The sequence below is a fragment of the Peromyscus californicus genome, unplaced genomic scaffold, assembly GCF_007827085.1.
Source record: "Peromyscus californicus insignis strain IS unplaced genomic scaffold, ASM782708v3 Scaffold_17__1_contigs__length_78620276, whole genome shotgun sequence".
Classification (NCBI taxonomy): domain Eukaryota; kingdom Metazoa; phylum Chordata; class Mammalia; order Rodentia; family Cricetidae; genus Peromyscus; species Peromyscus californicus.
In genome coordinates, this window is record NW_026294469.1 from 69,368,792 (window position 1) to 69,385,744 (window position 16,953).

Consider the following 16,953-nt stretch of genomic DNA (forward strand, 5'->3'; position numbering starts at 1 on the left):
GCTGGAGTCTCATGGTTGTTAATAAATTTGCTTGATCACAAAAGCCAGAAGCGTATTTCCCCAATGTCTACAGTGTCTGGAAAGTGCTCTGCCAACAGGGCAGCCGCCCCTGGGAACCACATCTGGGACTGCAGAGCAGCAGAGCAGCCTTGGTCACAGGACCCTCCCCCGCTCCGTGCTCTGGCCACAGTAAGAGGACCATAGACTCTAGCACAAGCAGGTCACCTGCCCTGCACCCACTGTCAGGGGCGGGGAGGACATTACTGGGGTGGGACACAAAGTACCTCCAAATGCGTCACTCCCAGACACAGGAGTTAAAACAAGTGACAGCACGGTATTGTAATCTATAAAATGATAACAAACTGAACTGCCTGACCACAGTGAAATCAGGGCTTTCTTTTCTATGAAAAAGAACAGTGTGCTCAGCTTTGTGATGGTCTGTAGGTAGGTCAGTTCTTTTCTAGAAAATATTCTTGTTAGTTTACCACCAAATAAAAAATTAAAATGTCTTCATTAATTATACAATTATGTAGATGTAACCAACCTTCTTATTAAATAAGAAACACAGAACCAATGCAAAGAAGAAAGCCAAGAAGTCAGAGCTAAGAGCTAAAACCTTACCCTTCCTCCTGCGGTGGTCCTACCTCTCCGAACCAGAGCTACTTCCTGTGTTAAAGTCTTTATAAAGACTTTTGGTTCTGCCTTCTCATTGGTTGTAAACCCAACCACATGACCGCCTCGTCACGGTCTGTCTGTATAGACCTCCAGGTTTTCCATGATTGGTATTGAGATTAAAGGCATGTGTATCCAATAATGGCTGTATCCCTGAACACACAAAGACTTACCTAGCTCTGCCTACCAAGTGCTGGGATTACAAGCGTACGCCACCACTGCCCTGCTTTCCTATGGCTTGCTAATAGCTCTGACCCTGGGCAACTTTATTTATTAACACAATTATCTCACAATAATTACTCATACTTCCAATCAAATATCAGGCATAAAATCTGAAAGTAGCACTATATGAAATATATATTTCTTTAATTACTATTATATGAAATATATACCACAATAATTTAAATATAAATTAACATCTATATTTTCCATTAAAATGAAGAGAAGATTCTCCAAATATTGAATATAATAAAGCATGACTTCCTGTGATTAAAAAAGTCATTCAAAGTTATGAATATAGTATACTGCATTTTTTATTATTTTACTAGCACATAATTTATGTATATACTACACATAATTAAAATATAAAAGTAAATGATTTGATCTACATATATACCTATGCTCATCATCATAATCAAGATCTACAACACTCCTGTTACCTCCAAGTACCCCCTGTTCTCTCCCCTCCTCCACCTGCCATCTCCACTCTCATCCACTTGTACCTCCTGCATGTCTACTTCCACCCTCCCATCCAACCTACCTTCAGCTCTACCCGCCCACCCCTCTGCCTGTATTCTCCTGGACTTCTACATTTCTCTAGCTCCATTTCTACCTCTCCTTTCCTCCACCTCTACCTCTGAAGGACCTAGTGGGAAAGAAGCCATTCTAAAGAGATACTGGCTCTCTAGACCTGACTGTCAATGTTGAAACAATAGACACCAAAGAAATGGGAATTTCCCCAGGAATCTCATGCTGGGAGAAGGGAAGGGTGTCAGTCAAGGGGGAACTTGTCTCCTAGAGAAAGACTTCAAAGGGTTTTAGCACCTTGTCAGACACTTTACAGGCTGGGACCCAGACAAGGATGGGTCAACAGTGGTACATGGGACATGCCTTCACTACAACTGCTTAGATGTTTGTGTCCTTAGCCCTCTATTTAAACTCTGATCTCATTTCAGAACCCCAAAGATGTACTTGAGAGGTTTTGTGGATACCCTGTCCTTCTACCCAATGTGGCCACATTGACTAAATCTCGCTTCTCTGCTTTCCACTTTTAACGGCTCTTTTAAGTGGTTTACAAGGAGAAGTGGCTGGACCCGCCTTGGAGCCCAAGCTGTGACCCTACGTTTTGAGAATAGCCCTCCTCTGCTGTCCTCCACCTCCACTCCGACCGTCTTCAACTGCTGCTTTGCTCTTCCAGAATTGCTTGAGCTGAATCACAAACAGCATATTCTTGTTTAGCTAAGTTTCAATTTTCTTTCAAATTCTTTCTAACAGGGTTTTCATTCTGCACTTTCTTTTCTGCTACTCTCAGCAAACATCAACTTCTCACTTAGTGTGGCCACTCCCGAGCTGCCTACTGCCAGTGTACGCCAGGGTTCGTGAAGGATATTCAGGGGGAAGACAGAAACTGGAGTCATCACCCACTTGGAACAGTTTTAAAACATCCTTTTAGTTTCCTCCAGACACACTAGTAAGGAAATAGCACAAGGGGTTATATGTAACCAAGAAGGAGCAACACTCACCCCATGAAAATGTATTCGTTTTTATGTTTTTTTCATTGTTATATCTCTTTTGTGTGTGTGCCAGACTGCAGAGGCCACAGAACAAGTGTAGAGGTAAGAAAACTTCTGGAGGGACTCAGTCCTCTCTTTCCACCATGTGGACTACCGGGGCTTGACCTCAGGTCAGCAGGCTTGCTGACAAGCACCCTGGCTAGCCATCTCACTTGCCCGAATTTATTCATTTTAACAAAGTAGGAAAGAGAACGAGAAGACAACTGTCTTACATTTAACAGCACAACTTTATTTTGCAACATAAAAAATAAAGTAAAAATGGAAACCACTGAAAAGGAAGACAAGTATGGACAAGGCCCGAGAAAAAGGAAAGAATGGAGTGCCCTGGTTAAAGTGGGAGGTGGGAAGGAGCTGCTTGGCCTTCCCTCTAAGGCCGCACAGGTGGCCGACAGACTCAACTGTGGGATGGATGGGCTTCTTCATCTGTACATTCAAGGCAAGGACCGGTCTGAAATATTTCAGAAAATGCACATTATAAATGCCAACGACCCTTTTGACTCCACCTACTGAGAGGTACTTGAAGTGACTGAAATGACAGGTAAGAGCTGTCAGGAAAATAGCATTAGGGCACGCTACCGTTGACCCAACAACAGATATTATGAAGCCACTAGTGCAAACACAGATGAAAAGATCCCATTTGTAGCATGCACTGGGCCAAGGTCTAGGGAACAGGCACAGCGGTGTTGAACTGACTAATATGAGACCTGCATTCTCAGTGAAAACAACTATAAAAATGGATTAAGTCAGGAAGTAGCCATATTCAGACAGGCACACAATGACCCGAGGGAAGACAGACATATTGTGTGCCCTTTGTCAGGGAGCACCAATTCACAGCACGAGAGGAGATGCCAAGCAGCGGAGGCAGGCTCAGGCCCAGAGACCAGCTCAGGAAAACTGTGGACCTGCAATTGCTGGGAAGGAGGTGGAAAGACAAGGAACAGCAGGAGTTCACAGAGGGCTCCACTGGAGTCAGCCGCCCACAGCAACACAGCATGTAAGGGAGAAACCCTCTGGCCAGGCACTGTGTAAACCTCCAGACTGCACCTTCCTTAGAATCTGAGAGCTCAGAAGACATCAAGTTTGGAGAGAGGGGGAGAGAGAGGGAGAGAGAGAGAGAGAGAGAGAGAGAGAGAGAGAGAGAGAGAGAGAGAGAGAGAGAGACCGAGCAACCAAGGAGTTTAGTGGATCCCAGAAGGAGCACATCCTAGCAGTGGGATTAAACCAGCATTCCCGCCCACAGGAGCCCACTCTAGAAACATGTAAGAACAGCCCTGACAAGACTAAGCTCATCTGCAAGGTTTTGAACCAAGAATGTAGCTAAGAGGCCCTGAAGGAAGAAAAAATTTCAGACATTGACTGTAACTTTTATAATATACAGTATTAAAAAATAAAAAACTAGACATTCAAAACAGGAAAGTGTGACCTGTGACAAGGACAAAATTTTCAAATAGAGACATACTCCAAAATGACAGAGATGACAAAATTACTAGCTATAGAATTAAGTATCATAAACTGATGTAAAGATCCAATCAGCTCTATATTTAGTCAAGAAATTCAATTCGTAATTACATACTTTCCAGAAAGGTTAACTCTATGACCAGAGAGTTTCAGAAGTGAATCTGTTCAACACATAAAAAGCAGTGGTGACACACGCCTTTAATCCCAGCACTTGGGAAGCAGAGGCAGTCAGATCTCTGTGAGGTCTAGACCAGTCTGGCTGGTCTACAGAGTAAGTTAAGGGACAACTAGGACTGTTACACAAAGAAACCCTGTCTCGGAGACACACACACACACACATACACACACACACACACACACACACACACACACACACACACACACACACACAAAGCAGTAGCACTTATTTATGACAACTATTTTAAAAAGCAAGAAGCAAAAAGACTCCATACAATACTTCATAAGGCAACATATATAAGGCAGCATAGCCCTAGATATCAAACAACAGACATTAAAACAAACCAACATGAATCAGTATCCTTTGACATATGTTCTCTCTCTCCCTCCCCCTCTCTCCTCTCTCTCTCCTCTCCTCCTTCTCTCTCTCTCTCTCTCTCTCTCTCTCTCTCTCTCTCTCTCTCTCTCTCTCTCAGCAAATATAGAAAAGTAAAATACTATAATATACGAAAAGACACCCAACAGGAGAAAGTGGGATTTATCCCATTTTGTGGTTGGCATGAAAACAAAGCCAGTACAAAGTAAGCAACATTATGTATTAATATATTAACAAAGGAGAAAAACACAAAAGATAGTCTCCAAAGATAGAGAAATGCCTCTAAAAAAAATGGAATACCCTTTTGTTACTGTTAGGCCTCAGGCTGTCCAACTATTCAGAAATACAGGAGGATTTCTGGAGGTTAGATAAAAGTCAGCATTCCTCAGGAACTTGTGAAACCACTTTCCATCTGCAAAAAGGAGTCATTTCCTTAACTCTGGCAGAAGGGACAGATGGCTACCTGGGGTTGCATATCAAAGCCCATGCTGACCTCCAGGCTCCCTCAGTATCCACGTCAAAGTCCATGCCAGCAGCCTAGCCCTTCTCACCTCCTCCCTTACCCTAAACTCCCTCAGCTATTCCTCCTTCTTATAGCCTGGCTCTTCTCACTATTCCCTTATCCCCACTTAGACTCTGGCTATGCTCTATTCTCTAGCTCTTGCTAGCTGGCCATCTATTACCTCCACTAGTCTCTCCTTCCTGCTCTCCTCCCATTTCTCTAGCCCTGGTCATGTTCAGTCTGCTGACCATGTTCAATCTACTTCTTTCTCTCTCTGTTCTCAGCTCTTCCAAACATCTCCGGCTGTTCTCTCTCTCTCATATTTACAATAAAAATCTTAACCATATCATAGAGCAGTCACATCAGCAGTTTCTTTACTGCATCCCCTCACACAGTTATCAAGCCTCCAAGCAAACTAGACTAGGAAAAACTTCTTCAACCTGATCAAGAACATCTATGAATAAATAAGACTATAGCCAGACAGAAAGTAGACTGCATCCCCTGCCTTCAACTGAAGGATAATGGGTATCTTATTACATGCTTTGTTTTGAATTGAGTAGGGGGAGGACAAACGTGTGGAGGTCAGAGGTAAAGATTAAATGTTGTTCCTCAATAGTTGTCCACCTTGTTTTTTGAGAGTGTCTCTACATTGAGCCCACAGGATCTACCTGCCTCTGCCTTCCTGGCACATGGATTTTAACTGCATGCCTGGCTTTTTATATGGGTGCTGAGGATCAAACACAGGCTCAAATATCACAGGCTATTGGTTGTTGCCCACATTCTGATAGTAAGGTCCTACTGCTGAAAAACCACTTAGCTATGTTATCAAGCATGGAAAAATTGGGCTGGTGCCCAACTAGAAACTTCACCCCTACTGACAAACATTCAAGGTGCTACAAGGCACTTTGCATGTTGCTAAAGGAGAAAATTAATCCTCAATATCACCCAGCTACAAATCCTGTATTCCTTCATAAAGGAAGGAATAAGGAAACTATTTTAGGGTCCGACTGGTTTTGGCAAAGATATAAAGATAGAAAATATTTAAGGAATGAACCCCAGCTTAGAAACTACCTGAAATACAGGTAACACTAAAATACCCAAAAAAGCAAATTTTGCCCAAATCTCAGTCATATGAATCACATTTAACTCCCAGAGTCCACACACAGTGGAGGAAGCACCTGCTGTCCATGGAGGTCATGAACTGTACAGTAAAGCAGCTATTCCTCCCCTCCAGAAGCTCTTCTTCTCTTGGCAATACTGCCTGAGTTAAAAGGTCACTCTTAACGATCTCAATCTTTCCTCTATCCACAGAAGGCCAGCAAATCATGTAAGACAAAGCTTCTTGTATCCAGATTTGTACTACATATAAACTAAAAAATTGAAGCATCAATTGTTACAACTGTAGCTTTTTTTGTAAAGGTAGGAAGGGGGGAGGAGGGAAGAAGGGAGGAGGAAGTGGAGGGAGGGAGAAGGGAGTGGAGGAAGGGAGGAGGAAGGAGGGAGGTGGGAGAGGAGGGAGGGAGGGAGGGGAGGAAAGAGGGAAGGAGGGAGGGAGGGAGAGAAGAGGGAGGGGAGAAAAGGAAGGAGGAAGGAAAGAAGAAAAGGTATACTCACAGAAGAGACTGACATCTAGGACAGCTGCTTTAGAAATGATTGAATCCACAAAAATCTATGCTCCTGTTCTCCCTAAACTCTCCATGCAGCTTCCCAGGGTGTGTGTGAGGGGGACCCACTCTGCAACTGTTAAGCTGTGATAGGAACATATCTCCCCTTCTCTCAGCATACAAGACAGCAGCGCTCACTTCCTCCAGATCAAAGTCTCCTGTCCTTGGAAGAAGAACTGCAGGCACAAGACTTGACTCAAAGACCAGGCTAAGTAAGGCCTGTTCTTTTCTCCCAGAATACCTTACCCTGCTACTCAGTAAGCAGCCAGTTCTCAGCAACAGACTCACCAGCCTGTCACCCCAAGGTCTCAGCTTCAAAGTACTTAACTAAGATGTTAACAACAAATAAAAACATAGTCTAAGTGCCAAATCAACAGGACATTCAATACTATCTAAAAGAGGCTCTGAACTAGGAAACCACATCATCTTTAAGGACCTTGAGGAAAAAGAAAAACACACAGAAACTTCCTTGCCACTTAAAAACCACTGCTGAAAGGAAAGGAAAGGGAAAGAGTAAAAAGAAAGGGAAAAAGGGAAAGGAGAAAAAGGAAAGGGGAAAAGGGAGAGGGAAAGGGGAAAAGGGGGAAAGGGAAAGGGGAAAAGGGAAAGAAAGGAAAGGAAGGAAGAATGAACAGTGCCCAGTGGTGCTCACCCCTAGGGCTGGCAGCCTCTGTGTGCAGCTCACCGCCACCTTCAGCTTCCAGTCGGTCTCACCATCTAGCTGGTCCGTGCGGATAAAACATGAACCTTGGAGGTAGAGGAGAAAACATCACCATCTGGAACTGCATTGAAGAGTTCTCCTAAATTATGTGTTTTCAAAGCAGATTTCAGCACAGTGGGACCCACAAAATGATTCATCTGAATAGTCCAAAGAACAACCAGCTTTAAAAGCCCTCATTTCAGATGCTATCATTTGGCTCCGAGAATAAATCTATTTTTTAATCACTTACGTCCTGTTTGGTACCCGTGTTTTTGCTGCAGTGGTAGTTCTGGTGGTGGCAGTGACAGTATCTGTGCATGTTTTGCATGTGTTATGGCTCAAACCCAGAGCCCTGAGCATGCTAGACAAGTGCCCTACCACTGAGTTACAACCCCTGCCTATGCCTGTTAAGGTTTAATATCAACTACTACTTTATTTTAGAAAGCTGTCTAGATCATTTCTACTTTTAATCTATGTGCTGATGATGACAAGATAATAAGATACATACAAAAATATCTCAAGAGTCTGACATTACCTTGGTAATAAAATGTTAATTGACCAACATAAATGTTCAGTAATACAAGCACAGCTAAAATGCTAATACCCAGGTAAGTGCTATTGTATAATAACAAACCCATCAAATTTCAAAAGGGGAAAAATCTGAATCCCAGCAATATAATTACCCCCAGACCATACTCATCATCCCTTTTCTCAGAATTGATCCTAGAGATGAAAACAAACACAAATGCACTAAATGATACACACACAGAGCACTCCCTGAAACAGTGTTACAATAATGAAAGGTTAGCACAAGGATTAGAGAATGAGTGGAAGAAAACAGCAGAGGCAGCAGCTCAAAGAAGGCAAGCACAAAGAGCTCAGCAATGTGAGAAGATCCGTAGGACACAGTGTTAAGTGAAAAAATATGGCGCACACGTACATGGGGGAGGGGGAGGAAGAGAGAGAGACTTGACTGAGGCATGGGGCACACACTTGCAATGCCAGCACTTGGGAGGTAGAGCCAAGAGGATCTGGAATTCAAGGGTGTCCTCAGCTACACAGAGAGTTTGAGGAGAGTTTGGGCTACAGGACACCCTGTCCAGGGGGGAACAATTAAAACATTATGTTTAAGAACAACAGAGGGCAATGCATGTGCAAAGTGGGATATTCTTGCAGTGGTAACTGCTTGCTTGAAGGGGGTTTGATAAACACTGACACGAAGTGGTGGAGGGGAGGGAAGGAAGGTAGAGGAAAAATATTTATGTATGTTCATATCTCTATGTGCTGTTATATAACTATAAGTATGCAAATCTGCATCCTTTTGTGCCTCTGTGTGCATGTATCTTTTATATGTATGCAATGCGGTCTTGTGCATCCATAGATATCTGTTATGTGTTCATACATGTGTTTCTGTGCTCTATGTATAAGCATACCTGTGTGTATATCTATACATATGTTTTGTTACACACATATACAAATACAGATATGTGAAATATACATAGGGAAGAAAGGAACAGAACAGAAGCTGGAATCTTCCTGATCATACCTTACAATGTTCATTTGGAAATCATACATGCTTTACATAATTTAAAGAACAAATTACAATAAGCTTGTAATAAAGCAATTCTTAAGCAATAAAAGGAAGTCCAAAAAACAACAAATTCAGGGATATGAATGTAGACTATGGCACTGCACTTGTCAAGTATGTGCAAGACCTTTGATTCAATCCCCAACACCACAAAAAGCAAAACAAAGAAAAATCAAATTCATGCTTCAGTCACAGAGAATTCTCTAAGTCACTTATAAACTTTAATTATAAAACGAAAGTTACAACCCCCACAAACCTTGTTATACTCCATATACATTATACTCTAGTATGAAAAGGTGTACACCTTGTAAACCAACCCAGAGTCCCCATCAGCACCCTCCCTCCCTCCTGAAGGGACACTACTGACACCTCCACCTCCCAGGTGCCTGGTCTCAGCACAGTATCAAAGTCACTGGTAATTTTCAGGCTCCATCTATTCCCTCCTTTACCAAGTCATGGGCTGGAAGGCCTGGGTCTATACCGATACCATTCACTGATATTCTGAGCCTATCTTACACTCCAAACATGTCAGCCTTTTGTCCAGAGGCACCAAGGATAGCTTCGGTTCTGTCCTGAGGCTGGAGCCAGCCAGACTAAGTAGTCAATGCCCAGTGCTGCAGCAAAGGAGGATACAGACAGTGAGGTCTACCTTTCTTGCTCATGTGCAGTTGCAATAAAACCCAAGCAGAGATTTCTGTCCTTAGGAATCAACTAGCCTTGAGGTAGCTCCCTAGGAAAAGGGTGGCTTGTCTTTCTTTACTAACAATGTTTCAAGACAAGGAGCTTGAGTATGGGGGAGAGGGGAATGAGTTACTGCATTGCAAGTTTCACAGAATGCCACCATTATTATTTTACACAACCTCAAAGCATCCTACATTTTCAGTGTTCCCTGGGCTCTGCTGAAGGACTGTTTCTGGGAGAATACTTTAGAATGTGTTGCAGTCCTTTCTCATGGTTCCTAAGAGCCTAGCACAAGTACACAGTTTCTCACCCCAGAAAGAGCCTGATCCAGGAACTACCTTAGGAGTTTCTGTACATGCTGCCACCTTTAAAAAGCTGGCTACCAAGCTCTCTAGTGTTTCCAACAATGCCCATTAGGCATGAACCTTGCTAGGCTCTTCTCCAATCTTCAGGTAAAGGTACAGAAATCTTGTCCTCGGTATCTGTTTCTGCCTCTGAGTAGATGCTCTGGGCCACTTCTCTGGACCTGCAGAACATTTGCTCTTCAAGTGATTCTACAGTTGTGTGGTGGTTTGTACAAGAATGGCCCCTACAGGCTCATAGACTTGAATGCTCGGTCATTAGGGAGTGGTGCTACTTGACGTGGATTAGGAGGTGTGGCCTTGTTGGAGGAAATGTGTCACTGGGGGCGGGCTTTGGGGTTTCAAATGCTCAAGCCAGGCCCAGTGTCTCTTTCTCTTCCTGCTGTCTATGGATCTGGATACAGAACTCTCAAGCTACTTCTTCAGCACCATGTCTGCCTGAGTGCCACCATTCTCCCCATCATAACAACAATGGATTAAACCTCTGAACTGCAAGCTAGCTCCAATTAAATTCTTCCCTTTAGAGGACTTGCTGCAGTCATGGTGTCTCTGCATAGCAATAGTACACTGATTAAGACACTTGGGATAGCAGCACCTTCACAGATTTCCTTCAGCCTGCCAAACCTCGTTAGGGTAACAGAACTGTGAGCCTGGAATAGAATTCTACTGGACATGACTAGAAGCTGGTCCAGTATTTATCCCAAGTCTACTTCAGCAGGGTATCCACAACACGGGACTGGGGAAAACAGCAGAGGCCAGTTCCTCCTAGTTAGGGTCTTTGTCTTAACCTGGCAGCTTCTGGTGCCTTGGGAGTTGCTTGACTCCTGGATACAGGGGCCTACAGAAGATATGGGAGGAAGAAAGAGGGTATGACTCAGTTGCCATTGACTCACTCTATTATTAATAGGGAAAAAAATCTGAAAAATACTGAAACAATTTCTCTCAAGAGATATATAACTGAACATTTAAGATTAGCACAGAGATTTTCTTTAGCGAAAATCAGAAGCCCTACATTGGTTTTCAACCAGAGACAATTTACACTTGGCAGCTTTAGGAGACATTTGGTTTTCACAGGAGTGCATGCTGGGGATGCTCCTGGAATCCAGTCGCATAAAGCCAAGGATATTTTCAGCAAGCTACAATACAGAAGAGTAGCCCTATTTTAGTTACTGTTCTCATTGTTGTGAAACAATGCCTGTCACAAACACAGGGAGAAAGATGTATGTTGACTCATGGTTTCATCAAATTTAATCCATGGTCATTTGGTCTTATGTCCTAAGGACAACAAATCATTATGGCAGCAGATAGTATGGCAAAAGACAATTGGTCGTATGACCAAGGACAGGAAGAAAAAGAGAAGTGCTGATGCTAGACATAATTTCTACTTCTTCCCTTTCTGGGGGAGTGGTCTGTGAGATGTCACTGTCATTTAGGGTAGGTCTTTCCCACTCAACACTCATTGAAAATGCCCTCACAGGTGCACTCAGTGGCATCCTTCACCAATCTCTGAGGTGATCTAAATTTTGTCAAGTTGTAATGAAGGGTTAACCTTAGTAGACCCCATGAACAAAAATGAAGGATCCCTATAATGTAGCACAGCGCAGAAGAAAGAATCAGACAGCCTGGAGCCAAGCACTACTCTGACAATGTACTAACTGTTGCGCCATGTAAGGTTACATTTACATTATGAAGCCTCAGTTTTGTTCCTTTTTCTTCATCTACCCAATGAGAAAAATGCTGTGGAATATTCCTTTACATTGTGTGCATATATGTTGCTGTGACGAGTCTAATAAAGAAACTGATTGCCCAATAGCTGGACAGAATAAAGTTAGTCAGAAAAACCAAACTAAGGACAGGGAAGAAGGGTAGGGTCTGGGAGATGCCAGCCTGCCACTGCAGGAGCAGGAGATGCTAGAGAATAGGTAAAGCCACAAGCCAAGTGGTAATACATAGAATAATAGAAATGGGTTAATTTAAATGTAAGAGTTAGCTAGTAACAAGCCTGAGCTATTGGCCAGGAATTTGTAATTAATATAAGTTTCTGTGTATTTATTTGGGACCAGGAAGTCGGGGCAGGAAAACTCCACTTACAGAAAAATATCTTTGAAATCATGTTATAAAACTTATAGGAAAATTTTCCAGAAGTCTGCCAAGAATGTATGCTATATGAACTCATTAACTGATTGTTTATTACTTTCATTATCACAAATCTGAAAAGATAAAAGTAGGTAAGACCGTATCTTCACATAGCTGCATCCAATAACCCTTTCTTCATAATCATCTGAAATGAAAAGAGATTATGAAAATCCATACCTATAATTACCTTGTGTCTCCTTGATTGCCAGAGAAGAAACAATGTCTGTACTAAGCTAATGAATATTGTCTTGTTCCTACTCTGTATAAAGATCATTCTCTTGTTGTTCAGCTAAAGAATTTTCAGTTAACGACAGTTGCCAGCAATTTAGTGTCTAAAATGTGCCCCAACAAAGTAGCATACCACTACCTTTTCTTTAATCCCTTTAACAATTTGAGCATAAACATTATCATTTGAAAATGAGTCTGGGAGTCTGAGATCTGAATCTACTCTGAAGCATGGCAAGACCAAGAGCTGTAAGAAGTAATAATTTATTGAATCTACTTTTAGAAAGCAACTACTAGTTGTAAGTATTTTACATTGGATTGGATTTTTGTATATTGTATACAAATTATGTACATTGATACAAATTTGAGATTGAAAATATACTATATGTATATTTCTAATCTTGTTCAAGGTATTGTACCTATACATTTCCTTTAACAATGTAATGCAATTTGCTAATTATTAAAAGTTAATATTACCAACTATTAGGATAGAAAGAAATATAAGTTAATAGTTAATCATTACAATGGAACTTGTAGTCATACTAGGTATGTTTTCAAGGTCAAGCAGAAATATATTTTAGATAGACAGATCATCTTCAAACACTTCAGATATCTACAGCAAGCAGAAATATATTTTAGGTAGATAGGTCATCTTCAAACACTTCAGAGATTTACAGAATATGGCATTTAAGATGTTTTATTAACAAAGATTTTTTTTCTTTTTTTATGACAATGAAACTTGTCTGCTCCTGGCAGCATCAATCTACTTCAGAGAAAATGATGGGCATTGAAGAATCTCCACATGGAGTTTGCTTTCATTTTGGCAAAAGTTAACTAACCACTGGGCAAGAAAGTGCCCTCACATTGACTGCTGACAGTATGCTGTCCAAAATGGACAAGCAGGACACAAAACAAAGGACTGCTGATCCTTGACAAGACAAGGTAGGAAGGCTCTTTAGAGAAACCTGCTTCACAGATTAGTCGGTCAGATATATTAAGCCTATAGGCCGAAGATGATGCCCCAATGTTGCAGAGACACCTTGGGTGGCTGTCCAGGCAGTTGGTTGTTTCTGTCATAACTTACATTTTTTGGAAGTTGCTTGTGTGCACATCCTATTTTACTAGGTAATATTTCCTTCATGGGTCTCTGAGGGAGTTGAAGATTAGATAGTTATAGTTTTCTTTGTTAAATTCAGAAAAGAAACTCACTAAGAGTTATAAAGTGTATAAGCTTGAAAGACATCAAAAGATAGTTTTGGTAATGTAAATTAGGATAGAATGTAAATTAGATATAATCCTTTGGATTCACAAAAACAGGACAATGGAATATTTACACTAAATCTGTCAAATGCAAATGGACTAGACATTGTATATAGTTATTGTACTTACTGTATATAGTTTTTCTTATATTAGTTATAACTTTTTTATTTTTTTATATTAGACAAAAAAGGGGAAATGTGGTGATATTTTATCTGTGTACCTCAATAAAGTTTATCTGAGGATCAGAGGAAAAAGCCAGTCACTACAGTAAACACAGAGGTCAGGCAATGGTAGCACACGCCTTTAATCCTATCACTTGGGAAGCAGAGATCCATCTGGATCTCTGTGAGTTCAAAACCACACTGGGAACAGAGCCAGGCCTGGTGGTACATACCTTTAATCCCAGTACTAACCATAAAGATCTGCAGGTCTCTACAGACAGACAGGAAGTGACAGAGCTGGGCAGGAAGAGGAAGTGATGTAGCTCGGTGGAGAGAGGAAATGAGATGGCAGAACAGAAAGGCATATAGGCGTGGGTATACAGGAATTAGGTCTCTCTTTGACGGAGGATCTCCAAGTGGTAAGAAAGTGCCTGGCTTCTTTCTGCTTTTCTGATCTCTCAGCTTTTTACCCCAATATCTGGCTCCCTGGGTTTTTCAACTATTTGCTTTATCAGTTGATGTTACATTAAGGGGACTTCACCTGAGTATATGCACTTTGGAAGATATGAATAATTGAATAAACAAACTGTTGTACACTGTCAAAAGCACTATGAAAAGGAAAACTGTAGTGATATAGTATATACCCTAATAAACTTATCTGGGTATCAGAGGACAGAGTCAGCCACTAGATTACACATAGAGGCCAGACAGTGGTGACATACACCCTTAATCCTATCACTCAGGAAGCAGAGACCTGTCTGGATCTCTGTGAGTTCAAGGCTACATTGGGAACACGCCAGGCAGTGGTGGCACACGCCTTTAATCCCAGCACTTGAGATCTCATACCTCTGCTTGGAAAGCACACATGCCTTAATTCCCGGAAGTGACATGGCTGGGTAGCGAATGGTATATAAAGCATGAGAAGACAGGAACTAAGCAGCAGTTCAACTGAGATCCTCAAGACTCAGAGGTTTTTAGTCTAAGGATTTGTGGAAACCGGATTAGCTGAGGAATTAGTGAGGTGAGGTTGGCTGTGGCTGTTCTGCTTCTCTGATCTTTCAGCTTTCACCCTAATATCTGGCTCCAGTTTTTTTATTATTATATAAGACCGTTTAGCGATTCGTGTTACAGAAAACATTTTTCACATGCTGATTAGAAAAGCTAAAGAGCAGTAAAAAATGCAGATCAGGTAACTCTAAAGTTATATGTTTACTCAAGATTGGCTTTTTTTACTCCAACTTAAATGTAAGTATATGTATTCTCATTAAAGAGTAAATGAAACTTCAATGGACTAGATTCTAGTTTCTATCTGTCCACTGCTAAAACCCTGCTTTCGAAATTTTAAATAGAAACAGGTGATATGCTCTGAAATGTCTTACATTTCTAGCACATGCACAGAAAAAAAAAAACAGCACAATGAACCCTATAAACACAATAAGCTCTGCAATCTAAGTCCTTTAAAGATAAAAGGTATGTGCCATGTTAAAAAAGTATACATTATTTTTAAAATTTAAAGGGGAAATGACCTAAGAAGACTGAAAATGACTAACTTCAAGTCACTGATATGATAGAGGAAAGGGCTACAACAAAATCTGAAGTGTAGCCAGGGAGGCTTGTGTCACCAAGACCAGTCCAGTCATTTTTATTTTTTTAACAGAAAGCACTAGCTGTAACTGATACTAGTTAAAGCTCAGTAAAACTGAATTATTAAACTGATTGGCTTGTATCCTATTACAGACTTCTTATGACTACCTGATTTTATTTTGTATAATTGACAAGAGTTGACAGGAAAGGACAGATTTAATGACCTCAAATTAAGACCAGCTAGTATCTGTGTCATATTAAGAGCCACATCAAGGGATGATAAAGTGAGGGGACCCTGTGAGGTAGCTGATGCTGTCACAGCATTAACAAGTCATCCTGAAGCATTAGCAGGCAACTTGCAACAACTCATCTATCCAATAGCTCTGAAAGAGATGAGCTACAGTATATCTTCTACAAAAGAAAAATAGACATTGACTGGTATTTATAATACCAGATCTTTGGCTATTAAACTTGATTTTTAAATATTTATATGACTTAATGACTGCATGAAATTTTTAAACTAGTTGCAAGATATATCTTCCTAAAGAGATAATGTGGATGAGAACAGTGTCACTTACCTATCCTCATCCCACTAACAAGTGACAGCTCAGGTACTGTATTGTCTTCCAAACACTTAAACTATAACATTATTACTTAGATACAAGTGAAAAAGATATTGGCATTTATAAGAGATTGATGAAAATTAGTTCTAAAGCATTCATCTCTGCTAATACCACTAAAAGAACTGCGTGCACTCAGGAGATATTTGATCTGGATTAAGAAACTGATGGAACAATTGATTAATTGGAATTTAAGTCATCAGTCACCAGATCCATCAACAGCTCCATTTACATTCTAAACAATCCAGTCATGGCTCAATAGAATACTCTTATTAATACTCAGTCAATAGAATGCCATGGATTGACTTACCATGCTGTATTGACAAGCACCCATGCGGATGCTACTGTTCAGCTCTAAACCACAATGTTACACTTAGGACTCCTACATTGACCAAAGTTTAGAATTTTATTATAAAAAATGATATGCTACAAAGGATTTTTTAAAACTAAAATTGAAAAGCAAAAAAAGTTAGTAAATAACACAAAAAATCCCGAATATGTTTATTTTCTGCAATAACTAGACAACAGTGAAACTTTAACTAATTACTTAGAATCACACAAAAGACAAGTGCATTTTGCTGACCTTCATGTAAAATGCCCCTCCATACCCCACGGAAAAGCGCTACATTCTGAATGAAATATAATTGCACAAATAAGGTCTAATCCAGGGGCAGAAGAAATGGTCAAGAGTGTTACAACTGGATAAAACCTGTGGCTATACAGAAACCCAGTGCTGAGCAATCTCAACATGAATAAGCAGCAGTCAAGAGTCGGGATACTGGAAACAAAGAGAAGAAGAAGTGATTGTGGTTGTTAGGAAGAAAACCTTGAGTTGGAAGCTGCTGGTCTGAAGGAATATGCAACCATAAGTTTAAAATAAGATTAGCTGAAGGTACATGTTACATTTTGACTGTTATTTTGACAGTTTTACAGTTAAAAGAAGACAGCAAAAATCACCCAAGAGTTTCTGAAACTAAGAATTCAGATTGAAGGA

General features: G+C 40.9%; 1 protein-coding gene across 6 annotated transcripts in view; it reads right to left on the minus strand.

Annotated features, from left to right (window-relative positions):
• Atp9b (ATPase phospholipid transporting 9B (putative)) overlaps positions 1-16,953 on the minus strand; it is a 242,264-nt gene that overhangs the window by 146,619 nt on the left and 78,692 nt on the right. For all 6 annotated transcript variants that reach the window (XM_052742665.1, XM_052742667.1, XM_052742669.1 and 3 more), the window contains exon 8: positions 7,295-7,389. In XM_052742665.1, coding sequence (XP_052598625.1) covers positions 7,295-7,389 — 95 coding nt within the window. The remainder of the gene's footprint in view (positions 1-7,294; positions 7,390-16,953) is intronic.